This window comes from Thrips palmi, unplaced genomic scaffold (assembly GCF_012932325.1).
Source record: "Thrips palmi isolate BJ-2018 unplaced genomic scaffold, TpBJ-2018v1 HiC_scaffold_6, whole genome shotgun sequence".
Classification (NCBI taxonomy): Eukaryota; Metazoa; Arthropoda; class Insecta; order Thysanoptera; family Thripidae; genus Thrips; species Thrips palmi.
In genome coordinates this window covers 2,380,109-2,391,529 of record NW_023144633.1, presented here as the reverse complement: position 1 = coordinate 2,391,529, position 11,421 = coordinate 2,380,109, and the positions used below count along the sequence as shown (strand labels likewise).

Below are 11,421 nucleotides of genomic sequence, written 5' to 3'. Positions count from 1 at the left end.
CCCCCCTCGCTTGGCCAGCTCCTCCGCGGGCAGGCCGGCCGGCCGGCCGGAGGACTGCAGAACTGGATCCGCTCTGGCGATGTCTTAAATTGTTTGCCCGTGACGCCGGCCTGCAGTGACCGTTGAGCGCGCGGAGAGGACAGTGCGATCGGCCGCCCGACCCGGTCCAGTGTGCGTGACAGTGAGTGTGTGCGTGCGTGTGTGTGCATCGGTGTCAGTGCATTGTGCCGACTGGGCTCAGAGATGGCGAGATACATGCAGGTAAGAACAACCACTTGGGTTCATCTCAAACAAGGCCATGGGAGGCGCGGAAACAGACAGTTAAATTTTTATTTTAAAAAAATTCAACATTTTCATTTACTAAGTTAATTTTAATTTAAAATGAGTATAAAGAACTTTTTTCAAAAATGTGTTAAAGGCAGAGTGACAATAACCATGACAGTGACAGCACTGAGTGCCACTGCTCAAGCGACACCCCTCAAAACCAGCTGGACCATTATTGAGACCTCTGTACAGATACACTGACATCCTTCTACACTAAACTTAATTTGGTTTCCTTCTTCGTGTTAAAATGACTGATAACGTACAAGGCCATAAGTTGAAGTCCATTCGATTAGTTACTTTAACATTCATTTTTACGAGTATGGGGCTATGAGGCACCCCCCGCATCTGCAACTTTATTACCGACGTTATTGGCAGCAGCTTATTACGCGCAGTCGGTTTGCTTGATTGAGGTTATTGGCGGTCCGTGTTATCCTCCGCCAGACAGGAAAGTGAAAATGTCGACCAGTCCGGTCAGCCGGGATCACCGTCGCGACATCCGCTCGGTGCGCGGAGCGGCCCGGCGTGGCGTGCCGTGGCGGGCATGCGCGGAGAGAAGCATTCTAGTCGGGCAGGCCGGCAGGCAGCATAGTTAGCTCGGGGCTGTTAGCAGAGAAAACCGAGGCGGGACAAGGGAGCGTGGACCGGAGTGTCGAGCAGGAGCGCCGGCGGTGTCGGTTTTGGAACGGGACGACAGTTTGGGTGGTCCAGGGTCTAACAGGCAATCCACCCAAAAAGTAAAAGGAACGAACTATTACATGCAGGACAACAAACAAACTGCGAAAAATTCGGCTTCACTTGAATCCAGAACCAAACTTTGTGCCTCCACTGGCGGTTTTCGGGCGTGTAGCGTATGTGATGCTGCGCGCAATGATGCTTGCATGAGAAAAGAGAGCAACTCTCCGCGGCGCTGCGCGCGGGAACGCCACGGCACTGTTATGAAGGGGCCTCCTCCTCCTCATCTTCCTCCTGCTCCTCCGGCGGGGAAGGCCCGTTCGGCCGGCCGGACGCTGCCGCGGCGGAGAGGCGCGCCTAGCACGTGACCCCTGGCCTGCCTGCCCGCCTGCCCGGCCGGGACCCGCACGGCACATCCTCATCCCGATTAAGATGCAATATAATCCGGCCGACTTCCGGTTCGCCAGCCCGGCGGTCAGGATGCGCTCGGGACACCGGAAGGAGGGGAAGTCGCCCGGAAAGAGGCAGGGCTCTGTCTCCCTCGCACTCGCGGGCCGCCCCGTGGCGGAGCGAGGGAGACGGACGGCGCGGCGTGATAATGGTCTGGGAATGTCGCGGTTGCGGTCGCCACGCGCCGCGCTGCGGCAGACTGTTTCGTCGCTCTGTCTCTCTCGCACCTGTACGGGACGCCCCATGAGTGCGAGAGGGATAGAGCGACGAGACTGGCTCTCGGAAAATCAGTCTGCTGGCGGCGGCGCGGCTCGGGAAACGCGACGTTCTCGCGACTCGTTGCTGTCAATGGGCGAATCGTCCTCGTTTAAACGCAAACAGCCAACTAGACGCGAAAACAATATATTTAAAAATTCATAATGGTTGGTTTGACGCTGTTGCTCCACGGGGCTGCCCGTAAACCAGGCCAGGCTCCTCGCGCCAGGGGGTTCCTCGACAACAGCTGGCCGCCGCAGCTGCCAAGCTGTCATCCGAAGCGCGGCGCTGCTTCGATTCGCGCCGCCGAAACAGTGTAATGGCGGTCATTAAGGCCCCGTGCATGAATGACGTAACACGCATAAACAAAGTTCCGGACCGCGGCCACCCTCAGTCCGTTACGACGTGCGCAGTTACAAAAGCCTTTTTTCTCGCTTTTCTTGAAATTTGCAGGCTTCCTGTATCAGTCCAGCCGACCTCATCTCCTCGTGGGCCGCGCCCCTCACCTCGCGCTGGCCCACGCCGCCCAGATCGAGATATCGAAACTCGAAACCCACACTATCGTAAAGCGTTGTTCCGGCCGCGCGGGTTACGTGTGGCGAGTCCGGTAAGCATGGCCACGCCAGGCAACGCGCCCTCGTAAAACTCGTAAAGTCGGCAGGCAAAGACCGCCACACCACACCTGCGATGCTACCCATAATCCACTCGCTTGCGCAACGACGCGCTACCCTCGCCGCCGTGTGGAGCCTCCCCCTGGCCTCCCTCTGTCTCTCTCGCACCCTTACGGGACGCCCCATGCGCGCGACAGAGACAGGACTCTTCGGAGGCAGTCAGCGCTGGCTCGGCGCAGGCGAAGACCGCCCTTTGCAAAAACGAGCTGGCGGTGATTACATGCAGCGGCAACGAGTGCGACGAGGACGGACGAGACGAGGATGGCGCCGTGGCCAGCGCGTCGGCGAGGTGTTCGTGGAAGAGGTCGCCGCCACACGCTTCCGCCCGGGCAGGCTTGCCTCTGCCGCCGGGGCGGGGGAAAAGCAAGCAGATAGATTCCGCAGCGCGCGAGAGAGATTGCTTGTCACTCGTCATAGGGCCGCGCCTTGCGTTTCCCTTGCGAAGTATTAAAAAATGAAAAGCCCTAGCGAGGCTGCAGCACTGCAGCGGTGACACGTCTCGGGCCGACTTTCACTAGGCCGGCCGAGTGTCCGCACCGTCCGCACCGTCCACTCCGCGACCCGTCATGTCCAAGGGCCAATTACTGCTGCATGCCTTAAATGCGCGCGTGCGTGTGTGTGCGTGTGACAGAGAGGTTTACATGTCACCGATGATGCAAAAGCGGGTACACACTTGCCCCAAACAGGTTACGTTGCATCCCTGCGCGCCCTGTCCGCTACTTCCTGGCCGCGGGCGAGGCGGGGCGGGGCAGGGCCGGCTGGGTCGGCGGGCAGGTTCGGCCCGGGTTCGGCGCGCCGGGGCAACGGCATGAAGGGCTGCTTCCCGTCGAGGCGGCGAGGCGCGGCCGACAACGAGCAGTCCGAAAACAACGCCGTTCCCGGATGTGCCCCGATACGGGCATGTCGCGACACCGTCGCGAGACCGTCGCTCATTTCACGTGTCTCCCTTCCTGCAGCTCGCCGTGCTGGTGGCGGCGCTGAGCGCGCTGTGCGCGGTCGACGTGCTGACCGCATCGATCGACTCGAGCGGCGCGCCGCGGGGGGCCGACGCGGCCGACGCCGCCAAGACGATCTCGCCGAGCGGAGACGGAGTCCCCGCCGCGACCGGGGAAGCGGCCGCCAAGGCAGACGCCGTGGCCGCCGCCGAGGAAGACGCCGACCACGTCCGCGACAAGCGGCGCCTGCCCGACCCCGGCTTCATCATCCCCGCCACGCCCATGGGCTTCTCCAAGAACGGCCAGCCCGCGCAGCAGGCGACCCCAGCGCAGCCGCAGGTAAGCCACGTAACCGACCCGGGTTCGAATCCCCCGCTGCTCTTTTTTTTTGCGGTGCGGTGACAGTACATGGAATCCCTCTCAGGAGGCGCGGTCCGAGCGGCAGCCCACGCCGTCGACGCCGTCCCAGGCCGAGAGGAAGACGTCGTCCATGGCGGCGTCCGCGTCGTCCGCCTACCCCACCCGCGGCTCCTACTCCTACGCCGACTCGGTGACGGCGCAGACCCGCCAGAAGAAGGCCCCCGCGCTGCACAAGTCCGGCAAGCCCGTGCCCGGCTCCAGGGAGGCGCCGCTCGGCCGCGAGGAGCACGTCAGAGCGCTCAAGTCCTTCCTGGAGCAGACGCGCAAGCTGGGCGTCCCCGACGAGCAGGCCCTCAAGCTGCTCGACAAGGAGCTGGCCAAGGGTAAGCAGCAAAGACGAGGAAAGAAAGAGGCGCAAAAGTCGCTGGCGGTGACAGCTCTAGGAGCAAGGGTTACACGACTCAGGATAATCATTGCACGTCTGGTTGGTAATCAGTGAAATAATCAACATCATCCAATGAAATGACAATCATACTTTCGGGGATTCAATCACTTTTGACCATTTTTGCGAGACCACTGCTCCCAAACTATCAGCGGTCAAAGCCTTCCCGAGGCGGGGCATATAAGAGTAGGGTCTTCAGATTAGTAAGGCGTCGAGGGAGGCCTTTGACCGCAACTAAATTGGATGCAGTGACCGCTCAAAGTCAGCAAAAACGGTAATTTTCAGAAATTCATTCACTTTTTGACCATTTTTGCGAGACCACTGCTCCCAAACTATCAGCGGTCAAAGCCTTCCCGAGGCGGGGCATGAAAGAGTAGGGTCTTCAGAATAGTAAGGCGTCGAGGGAGGCCTTTGACCGCAACTAAATTGGATGCAGTGACCGCTCAAAGTCGGCAAAAACGGTAATTTTCAGAAATTCATTCACTTGGACTATTTTTGCGAGACCACTGCTCCCAAACTATCAGCGGTCAAAGCCTTCCCGAGGCGGGGCATGAAAGAGTAGGGTCTTCAGAATAGTAAGGCGTCGAGGGAGGCCTATGACCGCAACTAAATTGGTCGCAGTGGCTGCCCAAAGTCACCAATATTGAATTTCCGTCACTTTAACAGCTTTCCGAGGTCGGCGCTCAAATAATCCCCAATATTTCCCAATAACCAACATAATAACCTCCTACAATCAGTGATAAATAATAAAATAATCAAAAGAAATCACATCTAATCATACTCTAAATATAATCAGTGTACATGAAAATCTTGAGTTGGTTACCCCTTGTCTCGGAGCGCCTGTCGAGTCCAGGGTAGGCAACCAAACGCACGGCTGCTCGACGGGACGGCCTACCTCCCAGGCGCCTTCCTGCCTTGCCACCCAGCAGACGACACTTTTTTGCCTGTGTTCCAGCCAAGCGCCAGGGTCCGGCCTACCGCCCCGTGTACCACGCCACGCCGCTCAAGCCCTACGGAGCCCTCATCAACTTCAACCAGGCGCCCTACGAGAAGCACCAGCTCAAGGGCATGAAGCCCATCAAGGTGAGTGCCGAGAGTCGCTTCGGTTTGGCACCGCCACTGGCACGGCGTTGAACCTGACCTTGTCCTCCAGGAACAGCAGAACGACATCCCCCCGCCCAACAAGCCCATCGTGGTGGAGTCCGACCGCCAGATCCTCGGCGCCAAGGCGACGCCGTCGCCCGCCCCGATCCCCGGCCAGCACACCGAGGCCCTGGTGACCCCCAACGGGCCGCTGCGCGTCTCCGTGCCCAAGCAGATCGAGCCCCAGCACCTCCTGCAGTCGTCGCAGAAGTTCAACCCCGTGCAGCTCTCCGGACCCCTCTCCGGCGCGCAGCACTCGTACCAGACCATCTCCCTGCCCGTGGCCAGCTACAAGCCGGAGGAAGCCTACCAGGTGGGCTTTAGAACCAACAACTTTCGAACTTTTAATCGCATTTATGCAGTTTGCTACACCGAGGGTTTCATTTGCAGACTCTGCAGTCGCTGGACCACAGCCAGTACCTGCAGGCCACGCCCATCGAACAGACCGTGGACTCGGAGACCCCCGTCTCGCTGGAAGCCATGCACAGCTACCCCGCGCCGGAGCAGCACATCATCGGCGTGCGTGCTCTTAAAGCCTTCCTCGTTTCTTTAAATTTAAACGCAAAATAACACGAAAATGTTTTTCTTCAGGCTCCTATTCAGCATGAGCATGTAATCTCCACCGTCGCCGCCCCGCAAGTGACCGTGGAGGAGGTCCACCAGCCCGTGTACGTGTACCGCCAGGAAGAAGTCAAGATCCCCCCGCCCCAGGCGGAGGTCCACGTCGAACTGCCCGCCAAGCAGGTCATCCACGAGCCCGTTCACCAGGGCGGCCTCTACCACGACCAGAAGGTAAAAACAATCGGTTTTAATGGCTGGGTGACTCGACTGTTCTCTGACTGACTTGACCGCGTTCTGCAGGAGCACCCCGAGGAGTACGCGTCCCAGTACCGCTTCGGGTACCGGGTCCGCGACCAGCACGCCGGCAACGACTTCGGGCACGCCGAGACGCGCGATGGCAAGATGACCAAGGGCGAGTACTTCGTGACGCTGCCCGACGGCCGGCTGCAGAGCGTCAAGTACTGGGCCGACCAGGGCGGCTACCACGCGCAGATCTCGTACACCAGCCACGCCGCCCACCCCGCGCCGGCACACTGAAAAACGTTTTGAAAGCCCGAAACACCGTGTTGTTCGTCGCCCACAAGCCTGTGATTCCTTGTTCTGGCGACCAGAGACTGTCACTTTGTACCTATTTTGAAACCTAGTCAGCTCTAGGACCCCGCGCCATGAAAGAAAACCGGTACTACTGCCAGGATTTTCTGTTTTAAAAATGATATTGAGGCGTTGTTGGCTCTGGCAAACTAGTTTTGAAATCGGCATAATCTCTCTGGACCGTCAATATGCCTGTAACTTCTGAAATTTGAAACAAGCGGCCATAGCCTGTATGACTTTTGTTGTTTGCCCATTGTAGTTAACGTAAATTTTTATTTAAATCACTTGTTGACTAGTTGGTAGTTTGATTTAAGTTGTTGTTGTTTTTATGATAAGTAGGAAGATGTAATAAGACCTAGACCAAAGCTAGTTGGTGGTATTACATTTCAGTTTGTACTTAAGAATCCAAGTGAAATGTGTGTCAAAATATTTATTATCGCTTTTAAATGAGATGTTTCTTTTTTGTGTATTTTATTTTTTTATTATTTTTTTTAAAAAAAGAGGAAATAAAACAGGAAACTGCCCAGCGCGAGAGTTTCACTGGAGTGATATTTCCCGTCGAACGACCCCCGACACATCATAGCCGGTCTGACCACGGCGCCAGTGTGGACACGCCGCCCGCCCCGCCCCGCCCCGCCCCGCCCCACCGGGGCCCCAGCTCCACTAATGACAGTCATAAAACGAAAGGCCGAAACTTGCAGATCTCCGCGGGCGTCTCATCCCGACCGTCCTGACCCACACTGTAAACGGAAGTGGGTACTCGGCCACGCCCCCCGCCCCCCACCACACTGCCAAAAAGAGGCTTGGTCACTTTTCGGTGCGAGTACCGCGTCTCCCGCGGCCGCCGCTGGAATCGGTCCAGGCTCCAGGGCCCGGCCGGCGGGTCCTAGTTGTCCAGCTTGCGCAGCATGTACTGGAAGAAGGCCAGGATGGAGATGGAGAAGCTCAGTGGCACGAACGAGCTCCGCACCCACATCCACATGCTGGACGAGGACAGCAAACACGGTCGCGAATCAGTAAAAAAAAACCACACAAGGGATTTCGATGCGAAAAAACCACTTACAACTTGTGGGAGATGTAGAAGGGCTCCGGCGTGGGGAGGGCGCCGCAGTCCCGGACCACGACGGGCTGCAGCGGCCGGTCCCCCGAGTCCGTCTTCTGCAGCTCGATCTTGTGCACCACGTCCTGGCCGTCGATCACCTTGCCGAAGGCCGTGTGCTTGCCGTCCAGCCAGGGCGTCGCGATCGTCGTGATGAAGAACTGGCAGCCGCAGGAGTCCCTGCCTGGAACGGGCGGCAGGGCGTCACACACTGCAAGGCGTGGAGGCGGACAAAACTCTAGACGCGTTTTGAGCTCCAGAGTCGCTAAACAGGACTCGAACGGAACGAGTGACCCCACCAATGGATTCCTCGTTCGGAGAGCAATCCATTGGTGGGGTCACACGTTCGATTCGAGTCCCATTTAGCGACTCTGGAGCTCAAAACGCGTCCGGGATTTTGACCGCGCCTCCACCGGCCTTCTGGCCCACTGTGCGTCGCGAACCCCAAGGAGTGCGGCAGCACCGACCTGCGTTGGCCATGCTGAGTATGCCGGGCGCGTTATGCGGGATGTCGAAGGACTCGTCCTCGAAGTGGTCCCCGTAGATGCTGACGGAGCCGCTGCCGTCGCCGTGGACCACGTCGCCGCCTGGAAGGGAAGCGGCGTGACGCAACAACGTGTCAACAACACGTCCGCGACGTCCGCCAAACCAGAAAACGGGCCCAAAACTTTCTTATTGACGAAAGAGGCTCATCGGGCATTCCCGGAGCGTGGCGCGGCGTGGCGGCATTGCGCTTGCAGTCTGCTCTTGAAACGGGTTCAATGAACAATGCGACCGTGCACAGTGCTCACAGTGCAGGTACTGCATCCGCAGCCTGGCGTGCTGGCCATGGCTCGGCGTGTGAACAGCCAGCACGTGTCGAGGCTGCTCACACCTTTCTCCGCTCCATTCTTTCCAGAAAAAAAGGAAAGATAATGGAAACGTTGTCGACGACGCCGGAAGGACTGCCGTCGCGACGGGACGGCTGTCTGGCGCGTCCAGCGACTTCTAGTGTGAACTGGTCGGGGGTCTGATTAGTGACGCAACACCGCGGGGGGTACACTGCGCTGCACTGCAGTCCCGGACGCGGCGTCGGCCTCCTCGGACGCAGCCGGAGATGCGACCAATGGGCAGGCTGTCGCTGCCTCTCATGGGGCGCCCGCTCAGGCGCGAAAGAGGCAGCGCGATGAAAACGACTCTCGGCATGAGTCTCCTGAAAGTCGTTTGGCCGTCGTGGCGCGGCGCACTCAAGCCGGCCGGCACCGAAAGCGTTGCCCGACCGCCCTCAAGCGTGACCGCAAGCACGACGGGGACCTCACCTTGCACCATGAACTTCCGAATGACGCGGTGGAAGGGCGAGCCGCGGTACGTCTTGCCGCCCACGCCCTCCGTGGCCAGCGACACGAAGTTGCGCACGGTGCGCGGCGCCACCTCGCCGAACAGCCCGAAGACGATGCGGCCGGCATCCTCGCCGCCGATGCTGATGTCGAAGTACACCTGGTCCGTCACGCGCACCTCCGCCGCCTCGGCCTGCACACTCGCGCGCCAATGCGTCAAAACCTCAGCGGCCACTGGCCGTCGAGCGCCGGCGGGGTAGGCAACCCAACGGGTGCCAGCAGCAGCTACTCACTTGAGCGAGCAGAGGGCTCAGCAGCAGCGCGGCCAGCAGCCGGTGCATGGCGGGGACGGCGGCCCACGGCACCCTCTGTCCAGTGGTGGCGTCGCAGTGTCACAGTGTCGCAGTTGAGGACACGCGAACGGACTCGCCCTAGCAGAGTCAATGCACTGCCGCCTGGCCGCCGCGGGGGCCTTGGGGGACTCGGTGGTGCGCAGAGCTGCGCGGCCAAACGAGATTACACCCCCACCCTCTTCTTCTCTCTCTCTTTCACCCCTTCGAAGAGTGGTAACCGGATCACCGTATGCCGCAGGGGTGGGGATGGCTCAGTGCGGTATTTCCACAACGCGAAAAAGGGGATGGGCAAATAATAAGATTTTGTCACAGTCGCAGGCATGGAGTCCTCTGAATTTGCAGCGAGAGATTGAGGCGTCGGATCATCGCGAGGGCGTACTGTCACTGCAGTTGTCGACGGTTTCCTCCTTTCTTATTTTCACCATCTCAGTCTTCAACGGTTGATGTGAGTGAGATTGGTCAGGGAGGACAGTAGAGATAGACTTCAGAGAATAGCTTAGTGTAATTTCATGAATTAGAAGAACCAGGTACATAAGAATTTCTTATTAAAATAGAATTAATAAAATTAAAAACGCCAAAGATTTTTGGAATGAAATTTTTAAAATTAATAATTGTTTGTAATCCTATAGATTTTCACAATCCAGTCATTACAGACAGGAATAATACTGGCCTCAGGCATGGCATCTTCCTGCACTTTCAGTGACAGAGAATCTGGAATCAAAAAAAAAAATATGATAGTGAAGCCAAGCCAAAGCAAAATTATCCTCTTGAAAGATTGAAATATGTGGACCTACCCAATTTTTTGAGAAACTCTTGTAATGTTCCAGAATTTCTTTCTGTGCATGCTAGAATAACTTGGCTCCCTATGGTAGTGAATTCTTTCACAGTTTTGGCTAATGGGTCAAATAGACCAGGATCATACACCACATCTGAAAAAAAAATATTACTGATTTCAGAAAAAAAAGGAAAATTTTGTTCTAAACTATTTTTCCTTTAAAGAAACCCCATACATACCAGAAGCAATCACATAGTTTGGAGCAAGTGCAGGTGCAAGCTGTTGTTCAACAATGTCTTCCCAAGGAAGATGGGCTATGGCTATATTGCTGTCACTTAATTTGCCAGACCACATAATTCTATCATTTAGTGGAGGTAAGTCAAGGCTTGCATCGTCATTAGAACCTTCTATTCCTGAATTAATTTTAATATTCTCCACCAAGGCATTCATAACAGCAGGATGACAGTCCGAAAATATGTACCGCAAAGGGTTACATAAAAGACTTACAGCAATACCACACAGCCCAACACCACTTCCAAGTTCAAGAACAGTGGAGTTTTTTAACATATCATTATTTTTAAAGCACCAGTTTATCAAAACGTGTGCAGCCTGAAAGAAGTTCAAAGATAGTTAAATCAGAGACATGAAATTATGAATGACCTAAAATTGACTAGACAATATCTCACCTGCCAAATGTAAAGGCCTGTAGTACCGTTTGATACTATGCTTATACTTTCTCTGACTGAAATGACTGATCCATTATCAAGCATGAAATGCCGAAAAACTTTTTCTCCATTCCTAGTTTGAATAAGCTGCACAAGGCGTTCATAAATATGGCCTGAAATTTCAGCTCCTCTCGCTTCAAGCTGGAATGGAAAAAGGAAAATAAGCTCACGCAGTTTTAATAAACGTAAACAAATTCATTTTGAAAACAATAACTCACCTCCTTTACAAGTTTCCGCATAAAGCTTTGTTGATATTCAACTTTTAAAGGGTACTCTGCTACTAGGGGATGATCAACAGTAAGAGAAAGTAAAGTATCTTGATTAGATTCACCAAAGAATGAATTTGCAAGATCGTAAATAACTTCCTGAAAAACACCATGCCAGACATGATTATTGACAGGTTAAAGGTTTTCTCTCAGACCAGTATGGTCTCTTTAAAACATTGTACCCACTGCGAAATCCATTTTGCTGACAGAAACTCCACTCAGGAACTGCTGACTCATTTTCCGCATGGCGATAGACATGTTCGATGATAAAATGCGTCTTTTAGGCCAATGTTTCCCTAAACCACTTGTTTCTCTGGGAACGTTCTGCTCCGACTTGCTGTCTGCTAGAGCGTCTGCTTTCACTAGAAAAGTATCTACTAATTTCTCATACCACGAGCCCAAGGCCGGATAAGGAGAGCCAAATTTATTTTGTTGCTTAGTTTGGATAAATTTATTCTGTTGATATAACTTGTGGGAAGCAAG

The 11,421-nt window shown here is 55.5% G+C and overlaps 3 protein-coding genes across 3 annotated transcripts; 1 reads left to right on the top strand and 2 right to left on the bottom strand.

Annotated features, from left to right (window-relative positions):
* Window positions 1–243: 243 nt before the first annotated feature.
* LOC117651970 lies at window positions 244–6,959 on the top strand. Its single transcript, XM_034396596.1, has 8 exons — window positions 244–261; window positions 3,329–3,646; window positions 3,732–4,050; window positions 5,065–5,192; window positions 5,263–5,565; window positions 5,643–5,771; window positions 5,844–6,044; window positions 6,114–6,959. Exons 1-8 carry the CDS (start codon window positions 244–246, stop codon window positions 6,348–6,350), a joined length of 1,653 nt encoding a protein of 550 aa, XP_034252487.1. The 3' UTR covers window positions 6,351–6,959.
* A 108-nt stretch (window positions 6,960–7,067) lies between these two features.
* Window positions 7,068–9,557, bottom strand: LOC117652077 (peptidyl-prolyl cis-trans isomerase 6). Its single transcript, XM_034396736.1, has 5 exons — window positions 9,113–9,557; window positions 8,802–9,012; window positions 7,971–8,090; window positions 7,468–7,687; window positions 7,068–7,387 (listed from the first exon to the last, which is right to left on the bottom strand). The coding sequence occupies exons 1-5, from the start codon at window positions 9,158–9,160 to the stop codon at window positions 7,291–7,293; spliced, it is 696 nt and encodes a 231-aa protein (XP_034252627.1). The 5' UTR covers window positions 9,161–9,557; the 3' UTR covers window positions 7,068–7,290.
* Window positions 9,558–9,655: 98 nt separating this feature from the next.
* LOC117652074 (protein-lysine N-methyltransferase EEF2KMT) lies at window positions 9,656–11,300 on the bottom strand. The gene is made up of 6 exons (XM_034396733.1): window positions 11,125–11,300; window positions 10,891–11,037; window positions 10,634–10,813; window positions 10,187–10,556; window positions 9,967–10,101; window positions 9,656–9,883 (listed from the first exon to the last, which is right to left on the bottom strand). The coding sequence occupies exons 1-6, from the start codon at window positions 11,194–11,196 to the stop codon at window positions 9,777–9,779; spliced, it is 1,011 nt and encodes a 336-aa protein (XP_034252624.1). The 5' UTR covers window positions 11,197–11,300; the 3' UTR covers window positions 9,656–9,776.
* Between the last annotated feature and the right edge of the window lie 121 nt (window positions 11,301–11,421).